The sequence below is a fragment of the Parus major genome, chromosome 3, assembly GCF_001522545.3.
Source record: "Parus major isolate Abel chromosome 3, Parus_major1.1, whole genome shotgun sequence".
Classification (NCBI taxonomy): Eukaryota; Metazoa; Chordata; class Aves; order Passeriformes; family Paridae; genus Parus; species Parus major.
This window is the reverse complement of record NC_031770.1, coordinates 44,984,515-45,001,865: the sequence shown is the minus strand read 5'-3', so window position 1 is coordinate 45,001,865 and position 17,351 is coordinate 44,984,515. Positions and strand designations below refer to the sequence as shown.

Here is a 17,351-nt window from a genome sequence, read left to right as displayed (position 1 = left end):
ACCATGCCCATGAGGAAAAGGATATAATGTTAATTTCTTGTAATATATCTCAACAACTCTTAAAATATCTTAGAAACTAATGAAGACTATCTCTTTGGATGTGCTAAACTAGACACAACAGTGGGCAACAGCTGGAAGGACAGAAGAAATTGTTATTGTATTTTATAGAATTTATAGAATTTTAGAATGGCATGGACATTGAAGTTTTCCAGATAAAAAGTAAAATCTGGTCAGTTTATTGGTTCCTATCAATGCAGTATATGTATTAAATGGTCATGTCAAACACCATTGAATGTGATATATTTTTAATGGTATTACAGCATAAATGTCTGTCATTTCTGACCCCATTTCCACACTACACAAAAAAAAGTTATGATGATACACTAAAAAAAATCAAACCAAATCCTCTGATGAACTGAAAGCCTATATGTTAATAGTTCTAATGTAACTGGAACTTGAATTTGTATTTGCCTAGTTAGCTTCTCATAATGGAGCCCGTGGATTTATACAGAATTGAATAATAAATAACCAACTGGTTTTGACCCTCCCAAAACTGTTCAATAAAAAGACATATCAATATAAGTCATTGATTAAGATTTCAAATGGAACACACCATAAATAAATCTCTACATAGAATTAGATAACTTACTGTATATCAACCACAAATCTGCACAGATAAAATTATTTAAATGCCAATTCGGTGTATGTATAACTACACAATTCCAGAGCTTTGTCTTTTTGCATCCTCTTAGTTAATCACCAAGGTTTTAATTTAAAATATTTGGTGAAGGCAGGATAATCGAGGACTGAATGAATGAGAATTGAGGAATGACTGATGATTAATAAAGCTGCAAATTGAATACAATATCTTAAAAACTATCACACTCATCTGACAGGAAAAAAACACCTTAATTATGATACTGGTGGCATAGTTCTGCATTCCTTTATTATAAATATCACTGATTACTTTTTCACTTAGCATTCCTGTACAGCCAGGAGTATTTTCTTACCCACAGATAGACAGCAAACACTCTTCAATAGAATCTCGCTGAGCTTTGGTAAGAGAGCATCCCTTTGAGAGTCTGTACACAGTGTGTAATAAGGAATCGATGAGGGAAGCATGGTGCTCCGTGCCAGCAAACAGAGGAGCACATCTGGTCAAGAGAGGCAAGACCGCTGTGCAAAGGTATCGATTCAGAGCCAAAGCCATATCTGTAGCACTTAAAGCAGCCTATAAATTAAATGGGACAGAAATTAGACTTGTCTCATCAGTGTGGTTACAAATGAAAAGAAATAGTTGCTTTTGTTCTGTAGTTATAAAGGGGAAAATTTCCAAAACACAGAAATGAGGATATGATACCTACTGGAGCTAAATGCCTACCTTCTGCTGCTGCTTTTAAAGTCTCATATATATAGCTTTTGTTTTGTTTTTAATGGATGAAAACAGTAAATGTGACCATTCAGAAACAAAACCATTTTCAAGATTATGTTGAAGAATGTCACAGTTCCTACACAGAAGCCTCCAAAATCAGGTAATACAAGTCAGTATCTCTTTGCTATGGGCAAGGCCAAGTTCCATGTGATTTAAAAAACCTCACCTGCTCTTTTTTAAATATCTGGCAGAAAAGGACCTGGGGGTATTCGTCGACAGCTAAACCAACTTGTGCCCAGGTGGCCAAGAGGATTGATGGCATCCTAGTTTGCTCAGCCACAGTGGGGCCAGCAGGACAGCGATCATCCCTCTGTACTCAGCACTGGGGAGGCTGCACCTCCAATCTTCAGTTTTGGGGCTCTCTCTGCAAGAAGGACATCAAGGTGCTGGAATGTGTCTAGGGGTGGGTATCAGAGCTGGTGAAGAGTCTGGAGCACAAGTCCTATGAGAAGCAGTTGAGGGAGCTGGGGCTGTTTAGCTTGGAGAAAAGGAAGCTCAGAAAAGACCTTTTCACTCTCTAAAACTGCCTGAAACAAGTGATGTGTCAGTCTCTTCTCCCAAGTAATGAGACAGAACAGAAGGAAAGGGCCACAAGTTGCACAAGGGGAGGTTTAGATAAGGTATCAGGAAAAATTCTTCACATAAAGGATTTTCAAGCAATGAACAGACTTCCCAGGTAAGAATCAGAGTCATAATTTTGGAAGTGTTCAAAAAAAATTATATTCCAAAAAGTGGATATGGCACTTGAAGATATGGTTTAATGGTGAACATGATGGTAGTGCTGGGTTGACAGATGGACTTCATAATCTTAGAGGTCTTTTCTGACCTTAACAACTGTATGATTCTATGATCCTAACTAACAACATCATTATTTTCAGAAAAAATATTTTCATAAAAGGTCAAATAAGAAAACCAAATTTAATGTCTTAGCCATTTTAATAGCTCTCTAAATCTAAGCTTTCTGGACCAAGACAGCTAAAAGAAAATAGATGGAAATAAGACCCACAGGAAAAAAAAAAATAAAAAAAAAATGCAGCAACATTGAGGAGAAACTAAAATAGAAATGTAATGTTAAATAGCAGTGTAGGTGTCCCTAACAAATGCACAGAGATCAGAGATTAACACTTTCTGTCTATCTCTGGAGAGAGGCTCCCAGTCTCTTCTTCCCAGCTGCTTCATTGGCAGCTCATCTGATTTTGATTCCACTGCAGAAGCTCAGAGAGTCTCCTGGGGAAGGGCATTGCAACTTTTACATATAGGGTAGATAAGGGTATAAGTGCAAGTTCTTAAAAAGTGAGCATTACACTGAATGATGCATCTTTCAAGTATTATCAAATCTCAGAAGCAACATGCAGTTCAGGCAGCATTTGAAAAACACAGAAGATGTGAAGACATAAAAAATGCTTGTTTCAAGGGATGAAAAATTCTGTCATGTTCAATCAGGTAAGAGAACTAAAGTAAAAACAGACTGAAGCCCTTACCGTATCTAATGAGGCAGCAGCACGAAGGTCTGGCAGAAAGCCAACTTCAAGAAGGTGTAGAAGAAAATCCTGGTCCTCAATTCCATAGACCCTGTCAAGGAACAAAACCATGGCTGCCTTGTGATCTGGGCAAAACCCCGCAGACATGTCAGGTTCCACCACAGTACCATCTAAAAGGAAGAAATAAGACTTCAGTAACAAGGATCCTCCTTCATCAGCAGACTAGGCAGTCACGCTGCTACTTGTCAGAGCTTTTGAGTCTCTGTTAACACCTAGGCATCTTCCTCACATTTTTGTTACACAAAGGAAACATATTTGCAGTTAAAAAGAATGCATAAGACAAATTCTATCCAGAGACCTCACAAGTCCCTGCATGCTTTTCTGTTCATTCTTTGTATATTAAGGGATTCTTAACAGTTGATATTCAAAATGCTAAGTACCTAAAACATAGTAATTAACCCACATCACTATCTAGTTCTCAGTAGAAGCAGATGGAAAGCAAAAATTACAAGAATGCTACATCAGAGATCCTGGAAATCAGGATCAGCATTGGTAAGCATATCTTTAATGTATGACAAAGAATTAAGAATGTGCTAACAAGTCCTATCTATCTCGAAACTTTCAAATTGTCTGAAAGGAATTAATTGAAATATTTTTAAATTTTGGTACTTTCATTTTGGAAAGTAAACAAGCACTTCTGTACCTATGAGCTTTAGTGCTACTGAGATCTCACCTAGAGGTCTATCCCTATTTGGAACATAAAAAAGTAATAGTAAAATAGACTGATGGATCTTTTTATCTCTTCCATTGTAACCTATTGGAAAATCTTGTGCTGTGAGTGTGTAAACAATCCAGGTTGCATTTATAATGCTTTCTCTCCAGAAAAACAAAAAAACAGAGGTAATCCCTGTCTTTCCCTTTTATATAGGTGCTCACATAGTTCCCACTATTGCAGTCAATCTTATATAGGCAGGAAAAACAAAAACACATTTGCCTATGTATGTCACTCCTATTTCTTCACCACATTTGCTGGAGAACAACTCTAGTGTCTTAGTAAGATCTGCTAGAAGCAATTTATAGGGTTAGAACAGCAAAAGCTAAGGCTTATTTTATTGAGAAATGAGACTGCAGTATTTTAAAATAGCTCTAAAAACAGAAAGCATGCATTTTAAAATTTCTTTTTAAAGTTGTAATAGATATTCATAATTCAATTTAACAGGATTTATATCAGTGATTTGGGGTACACAGAATTGTTGACTGCAGCATGCAGAAAGATTTTTGAAACATGTATGAGATACACATAATTTGTCTTTTAATTCACATAATAAATAGTTGAATTTTGATATTTTTTTTTTTAAAAGCTGAAAAAAGTACGAGCGTCGATATGTCAATAAATTGCAAATCATAATAGGGTGGCAGAAAAAATGGAGAAGAATCTTACCTTTTGCTATGGTTGGCATGTGGAAAGCAATACTGATTACTCCCACCAAATCTTCAAGTGGAATCAAAGACCGTAGAATTGATCTGATTCTAATGGCTTCCCCTTTCCCAGCATGGATTAGCTAATAAAAAGACAAATAAAAGTCTAGCAAGATCTTCTTTTTATCTTCTCTACAAAAGAATAACTGCTCCAAAAAAAACACTGTAATTAACAATGTAAATTTCATGCAATCTGCATCAATTTGCTGTATTTTGGATGCAAATGTACAAACTCTAAAAGTTTGCTTATTAAATAAAACTAAGTTCGTTTTCTAAAGAGAAATTAGGTAAAGCTGGTGAGCAAAGCTTTCAAATGTAGTGGCATATGGTGGGAAGGGTGGGGAGGAAAACAAAAGCAGATTTTCAGATGAAAAAAAAATTAGGGTTTTTGTCCTGGTCCATTAAGACTTTCAAGTATCTCAATTGTTTGTTTTGTTTTTTAAAAAAGGCAGCAGGACAAGGAGAAAGCAATACAATTTTTTTTCAAAGGAAAGAGGTCTTCATACACTGACCTTCTTAACTATATATATCTTTCCTCTCTCAAGTTACCAATTCCCCCACAAATTTGATATGGTTCTGTTCTAATTAGGGCACATTTCAGGGTGAAATGAGAAACTATGTATAACTAAATACCTGAAGAATAATAATACTGAATAATACTGAATCATAAACAACAAATATTTTTGAATAGTTTTAATCTCTTACAAAATAAGAGGCAAAGTTTTTATAGTGCTTCTAATTCTTTGTATCTACTGCCTGAAATAGTGACATCTTTCCTTTGAGAAGGTTTGTCAGTCTGAATAAATTTTGAGACACTGATGTGCATGTCCAAGTATAATGCTTATCCCTACATTTAAAAGAATGACCTATAATATTTATATTTTTACATGCAACTTAAAAAGCCTGTTCAAAATAAGTATATGAAGAAGAAAACCCTAGTTTATAAAAAATATATCACTCTACACCATCCCAGCAAATAGGGACATTTGAGGAATTTCATTGTCACAATGGACAGTCAAACAAAAAAAACCCCAAAAAATACCAAAAACAAACAAACAACAAAAAAAAAGCAAGGGAATATTTTTTTTTATAAAAACGAGCTTCTGAGTATCATTTTCCCCCTTGCCAATCAGTAGAACAAGCCCTTATGTCCACTAAGATACTATGTAGCTATACCAATGCTTTAATACCTGATAACATGATACTGAGAAAAAAATGAACAGCAAACCAGTGATCTGGAAAACAACTGTGCCTTTACTTTCCTTTGTATGAAGATGTAAAACTTACATGCATTTCAGGGGCACAACGTCCTAAGAGATCAATCAAGGCAGCATAAAAGGTCATGATTGCATTTCCCATATGAATAGTGTCATCTTCTTGTTCTTCTATTTCACTGTAATTAGTTAGATGTTACAACAAATACGATTTTTAAAAAAAAACAAACAAAACACATTTTTAACAATAATCAATAAAGAAAATCTGCTCATAGGTGTAACATCGTACAGAGAGTGGCTTCTGTTAACAAATGGACTTACAGCAGACTAAGATAGAATGTATTTTGTCCCTTAAAGATTGTAGGAACATCTCCATTGTAACCACTGGTACCATTTACCTGTATCATTTTGCATCAGTGGACTGACTCTTAATGGAATGAAAAAGAACAAACAGAATTCTAGAGATGTCAATATTTAGAGAGAGTTACTTAAATTAATAGTGCAGAGGAAGCACTGTTTAATCCAAAGATAAACAGCATCCAAGGAAGAATGAACTGATAATTCACATGTTAAAGTAATTTCACATCTCAGAATACAAAACAAAGAAAGAACTATTACGGCAATGTAAGCAATTCTACTGCACCTACAGGGTTTTACTAGATCCATTACTTGGGGAAGGCCCATCTCTTGTTCGATCTTCTGATATTTGTATTGCCTCCTCCATGGCAGCAAGCAACCCATTGCCTCCTTCTCCTCTTAGGGCAGGACCAAAACATTCAGGTCGGCGAATAAGCAGTCTGACTACAACATTAGCATTCTCCTCCACGCTCTCTCCTACCACAAATATCAAGATACAAAATCATATCAAAAAGAGTTCTGAAATATAATCAGAAAAAAAGTACACAAAAGAGCAGAATGCATAGCTACTTTTTATTACGTAACAGTTTAAATACCATAACAGAGTTACATGAACACACATACTCCTCTATTACTGCAATGAAATGAAAAAGAAAAAAAATGTTTTAATTTAAAATTAATTACAGACAAGGCATTAACTATGTAGTAAAGGATGCTTAAAATATCACTGAAACTACTGAATTTTAGTAGATTGAGTCAAGTGCAAGGGTTAATGAGGGGACCAATATAGCTGCTTGATCACCCACTAAAACTGGACTAATCAAAACCTTCATAAAAAGATAGGGGTTTGGCCCTGTATCTACCATGAATTTATCACAACAAGATTTAGGACACTCTGCTCTACAAAGGAGACATGGGCATTTCAAAAAACAAAGCTGGATAAAAAAAAAATGGGGCACAAAGTCACAGGACCCTAGATGCTCATTTCACAAGTCATGTAAATTAATGTGTGTTTTAAATTATTCTACTCTTTATAAAGGTTCTTTTAATTCACAGTAACTTACCAAGTTGGCTTTTATTACTATTTCAATTTACAAACTTATTTGGATATTGAAGGAAGATATAAAATGATTAGGCTTGTACTCTACCATTGCAAAAAACAGCAAAACGGAGAAAATCCAGGTATCGTTCTCCTTCAACCGGATTCCATCCAATGTCCGGGTAGCCTTTACAAATCAACAAAGGACAACTCTGCAACCCACATCCAGCCAAGTAGCGAACCACCTAAAAGGAAAGTAAGATGAAAAAGATATTGTGAAAAAGAAGTGCAGCTTCAAAGGGAAGCATTCTCATACATCATCAGGATATGGTATCCACAATCTCTTATCCCTGACAAAACTGTATCATGCTTTGGTGAAAATCCGAAGACTACTCTATTTCTTAGTTCACTTTTCCAGTCTTTTCTACTCCTGCCATGAACTGTAAGACCCACTTATTTCAATTCCATCATTTCTCTAGAAGTATGCTTTGCTAGCTCTCATTTCTCTTGTAGCTCTGAGCATTACAAATTAGTCAATTTTGCAATATTCCAAAACCACACACCATCCACAATCAAAAATGTGTATTTTCTTTTATAAAGAATAAAAGGACTACTCTTTTATTTTGACCATTCATGTTCACCTGCCTTTTTTTTTTTCCTTCCTTTTTTAAACACACAGCAGTAACACTCCCTGTAATTCAGGACTATAGACTCAATAGCAAACCTTTTCAGTTGGCCCTTTCTTTTCTGAACTGTAAGAATTGTAAGCACAGTCTTTAGCCAGTTTGGACAGCTGCTTCTTGCCAAGCACTTGTAAGAATGGCAAGATTGAAAATGTCCTTTTAAACACATATGGTCCATCTTCCTGTTCCAAGAAAGGAACATCTGCACTTTTATTACTCCTGACAGATGTTTTCCTATAAAGATTATATCATCTCCAGAATTTGAGGTCTTCAAAAAGAAATTGGATATGACAATTTCTCTGTCTTTTCTTAAGAAAGAGTTTTTAATGTCTACCTTGAATCTGTCTTTCCCTTATTTAACCTGCTTTTTTTATCCACAACTGACAGGGTAAATACTATTCTATCCTCCTTGCAGCAGCAATTTACAGTTATTACACAATTTTCACAGGTCCTCTTGAGTGTTTTATTCCTTCCTGTAAGTAATCCGAATTTCTTTAACTTTTCTGAAACAGGTTTAAATGTTAGGGGAAAATACAACAAATACAGACAGATATCTCCATGAAAATTTATCATATATTTTAACAAGTTGTCACAAAGCTCCTAGTAATCCCTATTGTCTTATTTCACCACTGCATGTCACCATTCAAAAAAATAACAAAGAATTATTCTAGCAATGAAGTTTTGTTGGATATGGACTCCACTACTGCAAAATTAAGAGCTGCCCATGAACCAATTCCTTTTGGCTTCAACTGTGTGGGTAATCATCACTCAGACCACCAACCAGATTCTCAGTCTTCTCCTGAAAAGTACCAGAAACTTCCCTATAATCTTGGATTTTGCTTACTCCAAGAAACTGGTATCTTCTCTTCTCCACAGAGGAAAAGGAGTGCTTGATGAAGAAGCTACTAACCTTCTCCAGATCAGGTTCCCTTAAAGCCAGAGCAAGTTCATTGTTATCCATTACAGATGCTGCGGCAACATCTAAAGGAGTTGACCCTCGCATAGAAGGAGAGGCTGTTAAAATAACATTTAGTTTTAACACAAAGTTAAAAAACCCCAACAAATTCATAGGAAACACATTAACTTTTTTTTTAATAAGATGCAATGTTTTGTCATTAGTTAGCACATGATTATAAATATACAATTTATACATCTCAGTTAATAATAAATCATTATACACTTGCATGAAACTTGACACTGATATGAAATGAAAATACAATATGAACGTTCAAGCTAAAAGCAGCTTGTCTTACACATTCCTCTTCTCATCATATACTTTGTTTTAAGATCTCATTTTCATTTTCCTAATGACACAGCTGTTTTGAGGAAAATGCAGTAATGATTTTATGTCTAACACACAGACATGCCACCAAATCCATTGAAACAGAAAATATCTTTATGCTTTAAAATGTAAGATTGGAAGTTATGTATTTCTCTTTAAAATGGTGGTAAATATAGCATTAGAAAAATCTAAGGTTTTCATGTTGGCACTCCAAAGGTATTTGATTTGGGCTCTTCATCTTCAAAAAGATTCTGATTTTTCACTTCTGTTCTATGCCTTTACATTAATACATTTGTGATCATTCAAAAAATTACCATGATGATTCCTAAATACTTATATATTGTCAATTTAAAGTACTAAATTAAATAAGGATAAATGTATTTCCACTACAACACTTCAGGCAAGAAAAGGAAAGCAAGCATGTTAAGAAAGTTTCAAGGTTCATTTCTGGGCATCTAATCATGCATCTAATCTAGCAAATGAGTTTTGTGTTTCTCCCACTGCCATAGCTGTATACTGACCAGTACACAGAAAAAGTCTGGGGTGCAAGCTTGAGCAGTGAGAGGTAAGCCTTAATGAAATGCTGCCAAAACTTATTAATGATTCTCTTTGTAAAAACAGGAATATATTCTCTTCCTCAAAATTAGCAACTGACCACTCTCTGAATGTTCAGGCATATGCAACAAAGTGTACTAAATTAGTTCAACTTAATGCTACTGTCAGGGGAGCTGTTTAGAGTTAGCAATACAGTTAATGGAGATATTTTGCACTGGAAATAGGGGAAACTTTAATGCATACTGAGTAAACACATGGAAGAAGAAAAACACAGGTGGTTTGATATATAAATCAGCAGGAAGTTTTAAATTTTATTTTAATGCTTACCAAGGCCAACACTGCTGTTTTCCAATAAATAGCTAAGATGATCAAACATAGCTTTTTGGTTCTGCCTGCTGATGCGGCAAAAATAACAGAGAAAACGACAGCAGTTTGCCACCATCTTTGGGAAAGTGATTTCCTAAGAAGCAAATAAAAACAGACTGAAGTTCAAACTCTAATACAGACATACAATATGCAAAGGATCATTTATATAAAGCCTTTTAACATACTAATATGTAGGTGTCATACTCATTGCCCCTCAGGGAAATTAACTGCTTAGGCTTCTCACTGGAATCAACAGGACTTTCTCAGGTAGTTAGTAACACCTTAAGCTTCAAAGATCAAGGTATAAGCTTTAAAATCTAAAGATGGGATGACCCACAGATTCTAGATTCAAACATGAAAGATGGTGTATGCTCAGTTTCATAGAATAATACTGAGTTATTTTTTAATTAGTTAATAAAAAGATCTCCCCTTTAAAACATAGTAAGCATACAAAGTGCTACAGTTTTCTCTTTAAAGCATCTGAAATTACAATGCTAGTGATACCTTAATCTGAAATAAAAGGTCAGATTCTTCTAAAAAACTTACTCAACTATTATGTTTAAGAGGTCATGATCCCACCACCCCCAGTGACAGCTCATCACCTTATAGGAAAAAGCTTGGAACAGCTCTACCTTAAACTCTCTGCCTTCTAACAGTGAATTTCCTTACCTTGGATTCTCCTCCACCAAGCACATTCACCATCACTTCCATGACAGTTTCATGCATGCCTAAAGCTCTCATGAGGTTTGGATGTTGGTAAAATACTTTATTATTCATAATGTCACTACAAAATAACAAAAATAAAGAAAATGTTATAGACCAGTAATTTACCTATTATGTTATTTGCAAAGCGGATTTACTGTGCAATTCTTCACCACCTCCTGAAATAAAAAACCACCTCAGGGACTTTTCCCATTGAGTTTCAGTCTCTCCTGTCTATTTTTCTATGCACATTGTGGAAGAATGTGACCTTTGTTTTCCAGTATTATAGTTAGTGCGCTAATTACCCGTTGATTATGCTGGAGTAGAAGACTCTTCTATTTTCATTAGAAATCAGATCTAAAACTATGTTCTGACAAGAGCATCATCAAAACTGCTATATTATTTTATATTTTAAATTGAACTATGCAATATTTTTTGACACAAAATCCTTTTTAGATTAATAAAATGTTGAGACATTTTCTATCTGCAATTGAAAGCAATAAAAAATTCTAGAGGAAAGAGGTATCCAGCTATATTCTAAGTGTCAAAACAAGAAGCTGCACAAATATTCATGAGTTACTGTTCAGCAGAACTCTTCTACATATTTCATCAGAACAGATTTTCATATTTAAAATCAGACTTTAAGATCATAATGTCTCTTATGTCAAATATTTTATTTGACATGGCATATCCAATAAAAACGTCTAGTTTAAAGAGTAATTAAATTTCTAAAAACTATAATTAGTCTTGAAATCAAATACAACCCATAAATAACTGTGAAAGCAATTAGGTCATGGGAGAAAAGGATTAGCAGGTCACTAGAGAAAATACTGTTGGCAACTGTTCAAATTTCACTGTACATATCAAACAGTCTTTTTTTCTTTTTTTTTTCTAAAACTCATTCACTCAGGCAAAGAAAATTCAGCCTTTTAAAAGATTAGATGCAAAGAAGACTATTTGACACTGAGTTTTTGACTCTCAGTAATTTTTTCCCAAAACCTAAAACCGAACTTCGTATCAGTGATGATGCCCCCAAAAGCTGTCTCATCTCCTTTCTGCACTAAAGCTTCAAGCTTGGAAAAAGACCTCAACCTTATCAATCTTCCAAGACATTCTAAATCCCTATTTATCTGCAGCAATCTTCTTTTTACAGAAAGCAGTACAGAAAGTCAAAATGTCACCTCAAGGGCTGGCCAGCAACATTGCCCTACTTTGCAAATTACATCCACTTCCAGTGTTCTGCTTAACAGTGAACTGGATCATAAAAAGTCAAAAGCAGCAATAAGGTGATAGGAAAAGATAGTGAAAACACTGGCTTAATATACACCAGATTTTTATGTATCAGCAAAACTACCATTAATATTAAATAGATTCAGAAAATCTTGGTTCTTAATTCACAATAGAAAATGTTGAGGAAAAAAATGTGTAAGAACTAAACACAGAACATGATATGAAAACCAAATCTAGTAATCAGTCACTCATTTTAGAATTCATAAACTGAAGTGAAATGAAACATTTTCAATTTGTATAAACAGGTAGATACAGAAATGCCAGTACTTTGTGCCTCTTGACAGATGCCAGACCCTGACTTTTGCCAAAGCCTTACCATCAATACACCAAAGACTTCAACAACCATGATACATTGAGGAGACCTACTGGTAACCTAAGAAGTAGGCATTGTTTATAACGATTATTATGTACAGACATTATTTGGTTATTTGAGGTTTTCAGTAAGACTAAAAAAAAAAGTATATTGCACAACAAACGCTTTGCATTTTGCTTGCATTCTTTACGTTAGCTGTCTTTGGTTCTCTTTGCTCTTGCTGACTGGAGATTTTCAATAGATCACAGCTGATGCTTGCTATCAAAAGACATCTCTTTGAAAAACATGAGAAAAAAAAAACAACCTCTTTCCTACTAGAGACTATCATATTTGCTTTACTGTTTCCTCCAATTGACCTCTTTATTAGCATATACTTCACTATTATTAATCATAAAGTTAGGAAGAATAACAGTGTGTGACCTACTTCCTAGCTCATCTACATGTAATAAAAAGGATGGTCTATGTACAGACATGGGTTGGCACAACTCCATTAGCTGACTGCTGTGGGAACTCCTATGTGCCAAGAGCCAATACTCACTGCATTCATAAAAAATGGATAGCATTCCTGACAGAATTCTTCACAGCCATACTATTTAAAATGTAGTAATTAGATAGCTTTTGATATCATAAAATATTAAATTCATCTTTTCAGCTTTTTTCCAGTCTTACAGACGCCAATAGATTCTCCCCCAATATGATACCTATAATGCTGCAAAGGCTTTATCTGACCACTGAGGACACTATATAACAGAGCAGTGTCTGCATTTACACCCATGTTCAGATTCAAGCTTCATGTACAACCTTGGCCGTAACCATACAGTAAATAACAAAAAAAAAAAAAAGAAATCTGCAAAGGAAGAGAAGTTACACTCCAGTTATTTACCCTAATCCACGAATCATAAGCTTCTCCTCTTCCTTCCCCATTCTGACACTAAGCAAGGAACGGATTTGGCCAAGGGATGCCAGGAGATTGATGGTGTCTTCCACAGACACGCTATTTATGGTGTAGGTCTTTGGTAGAGCTCGAACCAGGCCACCAATACCATCATACTGGCGATGCAGCAGCACAAACATGGCCCTCACTAACTCCGGGTCTTCTATCACTGACTCCTGGGCCCAACGCACCATCGTGTCCGAAATCAGCTGCTGGAGAGTAGCTGTGAAGAAAATAAATAAATCACAGAATTACCATTAATTGCTCAGTCCCTCAGAACCTGCTATGCAATGTGAATTGGAATGAATTAAATTCCTAAGAAGCATCTTTTTCTTGGTATTTCTTTAGCAGTCTATCAAAGAAAAATAAAGTCAAATGAGAGAAGCAGAAATATTACAAAACCAAACACCTATATTGAAAATTAAAATAAAATACAAAAAATTATGAAGATCTACAGGATGCTCACGAAGTCACCAGATTTATATTTGTATATTGCTTTCAATATCTTTCTGTGAATATAGGTCTGAGGGCTTTTTTAGCCTATTATGACCTAAGGCTGAAAAATTATACTGGTAACATATGTAAATGATATATTATTTATTTACATGTCTAACCTCTGTGTCCACTCCAAGTTTTATAATATACAAAATAATTTAACCTATTCCTTTGCCAAAGACCCTTCAAAAGAATTAAAGACACTAATATTAAACAAATGGTAAGTCATTATTTGCATATTCTCAGTTCAGTGTCTAATGAAGCAAGGAACCTGTATCTGGTAGTGTCACTGATAATCTTTATTAGTTGGGATATATGTATGTTTGGGGAAGATATGTTGATATAAAAAACCTATGTAATTGCAGTTAATTCCAGGTTAATTCAAACTAACAAACAAAAAGAAAAGTACTTACAGAAAGATTCTGAAGAAACAGGAGTTTACAGAAAATAGAATGTTTAACAAAGAAGAGAATTTGTGCTAATACAGGGAAAGGACAAAAAAGAGTAGTAGTAACATATTTCATTGTTACTGTCCAGGCACTGTACAATAGATTTTTTTTTTGACACAGGGTACAGCATTTTTTTTAAGAATAAAAACCCTTTTAAATAAGGAAGAATTATGTCTGGGCTGATATTTCAGAAGGACTGAAATAATTAATAACCAGAAGGGACACAATGGTAGGTTTTTTGGGCGGGCTGATTTGTTCTGTTTTGTTTTCTTCTTAATGAAGAATCCCAGGAATAGGCAATCACTTTGTTCCTTTTTTGATAATTGCAACACTGCATTTCACCTACCTGGGCGGTGGTAGGTGTCTAGGTAGTTGTGGATCTGTTTGTTTAGCATAATAGTCTCTCTACTAATATGAGAAATAGAGAATCGTGTTTTATAGAGCTTTTATGCTTACTACATGGAAAAAAGGAAGAGAAGATTCATCACCAGATTCTGCATGGGCCTAGCCTCAAATTATCAGATGAAAAATAAGGACATTTGAAAGCACTATGTACCAGAAAAAAAGGGGGGGAAAAAGATAAAAATAAAAGCAACACTGGAAAATAAAAAGATAAATGAAATTTAAATAGTCTGTTAGTACCAACTGCAGAACTAGGATGCCACTGGCAGTGATTCTTATCAGGACAAAAAGGCAGAAGGTATCAGAAAAAAAATGACCAAACAGCAGTTACAGTCAGCAAATCTTGAATTTTAGGTTGGGTGGGGAGGCTTCTGCTAATTAAAGCCTAATTGAAGAATATTTCATATGGTAATCTTCATGCAAATACTCATTTGAAGCTGCTGCAGCTGAGGAAATTCTCATAAAGCATGACCTTGCTACAGTTATTAAGTCTGCACTAATTCTATTAAAAGCAAGATACATTCTGAAAAATTTATGAGCCAACAAAGGATATGGGGCAAAAGTGCCACTACAAGAAATCTTCCTCTACATCCCACTGGGAAACAAATCTGCCTAATATATCCATCTGTGCTTGTTTTTAGTTAACCTACAAACTTTAAGGTGCACAGATATTTCACTAAAAATACACCTTGTTTTAGCTGAAAATGTGTGAAGAACTTCCTGGTCTGCTTCTTTTCCCCTTTGTAATTAAGCTGCAATAAACTGATTTAATTTTGCTTACAGGATGTCTTATCATCATCATCTACTGTCTTCTCAGCTTGTTTTTTCTTCAGATATGCAACTTTTTCCATAAGGTATAGGAGGCGACCCCTAATAGTTGAATCACTGTTGCCATCCAAGGTCCCATCTTCATCTAGTTCAATTCCTGAAATTAAAAAAAAATATGCACAAATTAGTGAAAAAATAAAATTAAGCAAGCTACAGACATCTTTTGTGTACAAACATAATTAAACTGAACTGTGGTTCTGCACTGAGAGTTTTATATGGGACATGCTCAACCAGCATTTGGAACAAGTATAGAACAGGCCTATGTGCCAAGCAGGAAAGTGCAGATAAGGATCAGGTAACCATAGCAATTTAGCATACAAATTGTATGATGTTATATGTAAAACATACAATAAATATATTTCCCCCAGTATGCATTTTAACACACTAACACTGATGCCTGTGTTTTGGACACATGTAGCTCAGAAGTGCAGATACAGTCCCTAGGGATACAGTACGGTCGAAGTGATAGTAGTAAAAATTTTTAGGTAAAACATATAAAAGAAGTGAAAGTACGAGTGGTACAACAAATACACTTTCCAGTGATCAGTCAGAAGAACATAGCCACCATCACAATGCACAGTGCTCTTTCATGACATTACTACAACAAGCTATAAAAATGTAAAAACAATTAATGTGAAGATTCACAGAATCACAGAACAGCTGTGTTTGGAAAGAGCCTTTGGAGTCCAGCCTCCCAGCTCAAAACAAGTTCACCGAGGGCCAGTTGTCCAAGACCATGCCCATGAGGTTTGAGTATCTCCTAAGGTGAAGAGACTCCACAACCTCTCTGAGCAACCTATTCTTGAGTTCCATCACACGACAGTAACAAACAAGTAGAACTTCCTGATTTTCAATTTGTGCCACTAGACATCTCTGAGGAAAGTTTGTCTTAGCCTTCTAAACTGCTCCTGCCCAACAGGTATTTATACATATTGATACAATCCCCCTTTGGAGCTTCCTCTTCAAGTTAAACAACAACAGTCCTCTCATTCTCTCCTTGTACAAAAGATGGTCCAAGAATTCAACTACTTTGATGATTTGTCCCTGGAACCACTCCAGTATGGCCATGTCTCTTTTGTACTGAATGCCCCAGCTCTTCTGCAAAGCTACATTCTAACTTGGTCCCTAGCCTGTCCTTGCTGCAGGAGTTATTCCTTCACTGGTGCAGAACCTTATACTTCCCAACACTGAATTTCATGGGATTCCTATCAGATCATTTCTCTTATCTTTAAACTTACTGATTCATGCATACATTGCAGAGGAATTAAAAATCTTGACCTATACCTATTACTCACACTAAGTCCAAGCAAAAATACCATTTGACTATTTTCTGGATGTTTTAGTTTCCGAAATAAGTTCTGAAGTTAAGGGTTTTCTGGAGAGTTCTTTACCAGTCTTGAATTTTTTAGGATATTTCTTCATGACATAACATCATTCTTCTCAATTTATTGCATCTGATTCTAGCTATCTGATTTTTTTGCATTAGATACAATTCCATTTCTATTAAAAGTTATTTTGTTATACTTTGTTGTAACAGGGCAATTGACACTACACTAAGCAATGATCATCAGAAAATTCATATTACACGCTAAGTCATACTACAAAATTATTTGGATGGCAGTGTCCTCAACCAAAGTAATTCACAGTAAAGACACTGAAACGTCTTATCAATTGGAACAGAGAGATTGTCTGAAATCACCCCAATGAAATGTCTGTTTTCCCAGTTACACTACTCCCTGAGCCCTAGTTGTGCTTTTTTGATTTGCAAACTTTCAATACGTTGTCTCTCAACCATTCCACAAAATGTAAATCCCAAAGTGGTGGCTGACTAAGCAAGCAAACATTGGACTCAGGATATGTAACTGTTTTATTTATTTTGCAATATACAGAGTAATTAGTTCTGCTCTATGATAATGCACCATCTGATCCACAAAATTAATTTTCTACTTGAAGATAATGCAAATTCCTATTTTCCCCAAGAAGAAAAAGGTAACAAAAAAACTATGTTAAGTAACTTGAACAGAGGAGAATGATGGAAAACAAGTAAAGA

General features: G+C 35.1%; 1 protein-coding gene across 6 annotated transcripts in view; it reads right to left on the bottom strand.

Moving 5' to 3' along the window:
* Window positions 1-17,351, bottom strand: part of RYR2 (ryanodine receptor 2) — a 378,942-nt gene that overhangs the window by 109,228 nt on the left and 252,363 nt on the right. For all 6 annotated transcript variants that reach the window (XM_019006059.2, XM_019006061.2, XM_015621997.3 and 3 more), the window contains 11 exons: window positions 15,255-15,398; window positions 13,077-13,350; window positions 10,558-10,672; window positions 9,850-9,982; window positions 8,596-8,699; window positions 7,112-7,247; window positions 6,254-6,440; window positions 5,680-5,785; window positions 4,355-4,475; window positions 2,914-3,083; window positions 1,011-1,231 (listed from right to left, as the gene is read on the bottom strand). In XM_019006059.2, coding sequence (XP_018861604.1) covers window positions 1,011-1,231; window positions 2,914-3,083; window positions 4,355-4,475; window positions 5,680-5,785; window positions 6,254-6,440; window positions 7,112-7,247; window positions 8,596-8,699; window positions 9,850-9,982; window positions 10,558-10,672; window positions 13,077-13,350; window positions 15,255-15,398 — 1,711 coding nt within the window. The remainder of the gene's footprint in view (window positions 1-1,010; window positions 1,232-2,913; window positions 3,084-4,354; window positions 4,476-5,679; window positions 5,786-6,253; window positions 6,441-7,111; window positions 7,248-8,595; window positions 8,700-9,849; window positions 9,983-10,557; window positions 10,673-13,076; window positions 13,351-15,254; window positions 15,399-17,351) is intronic.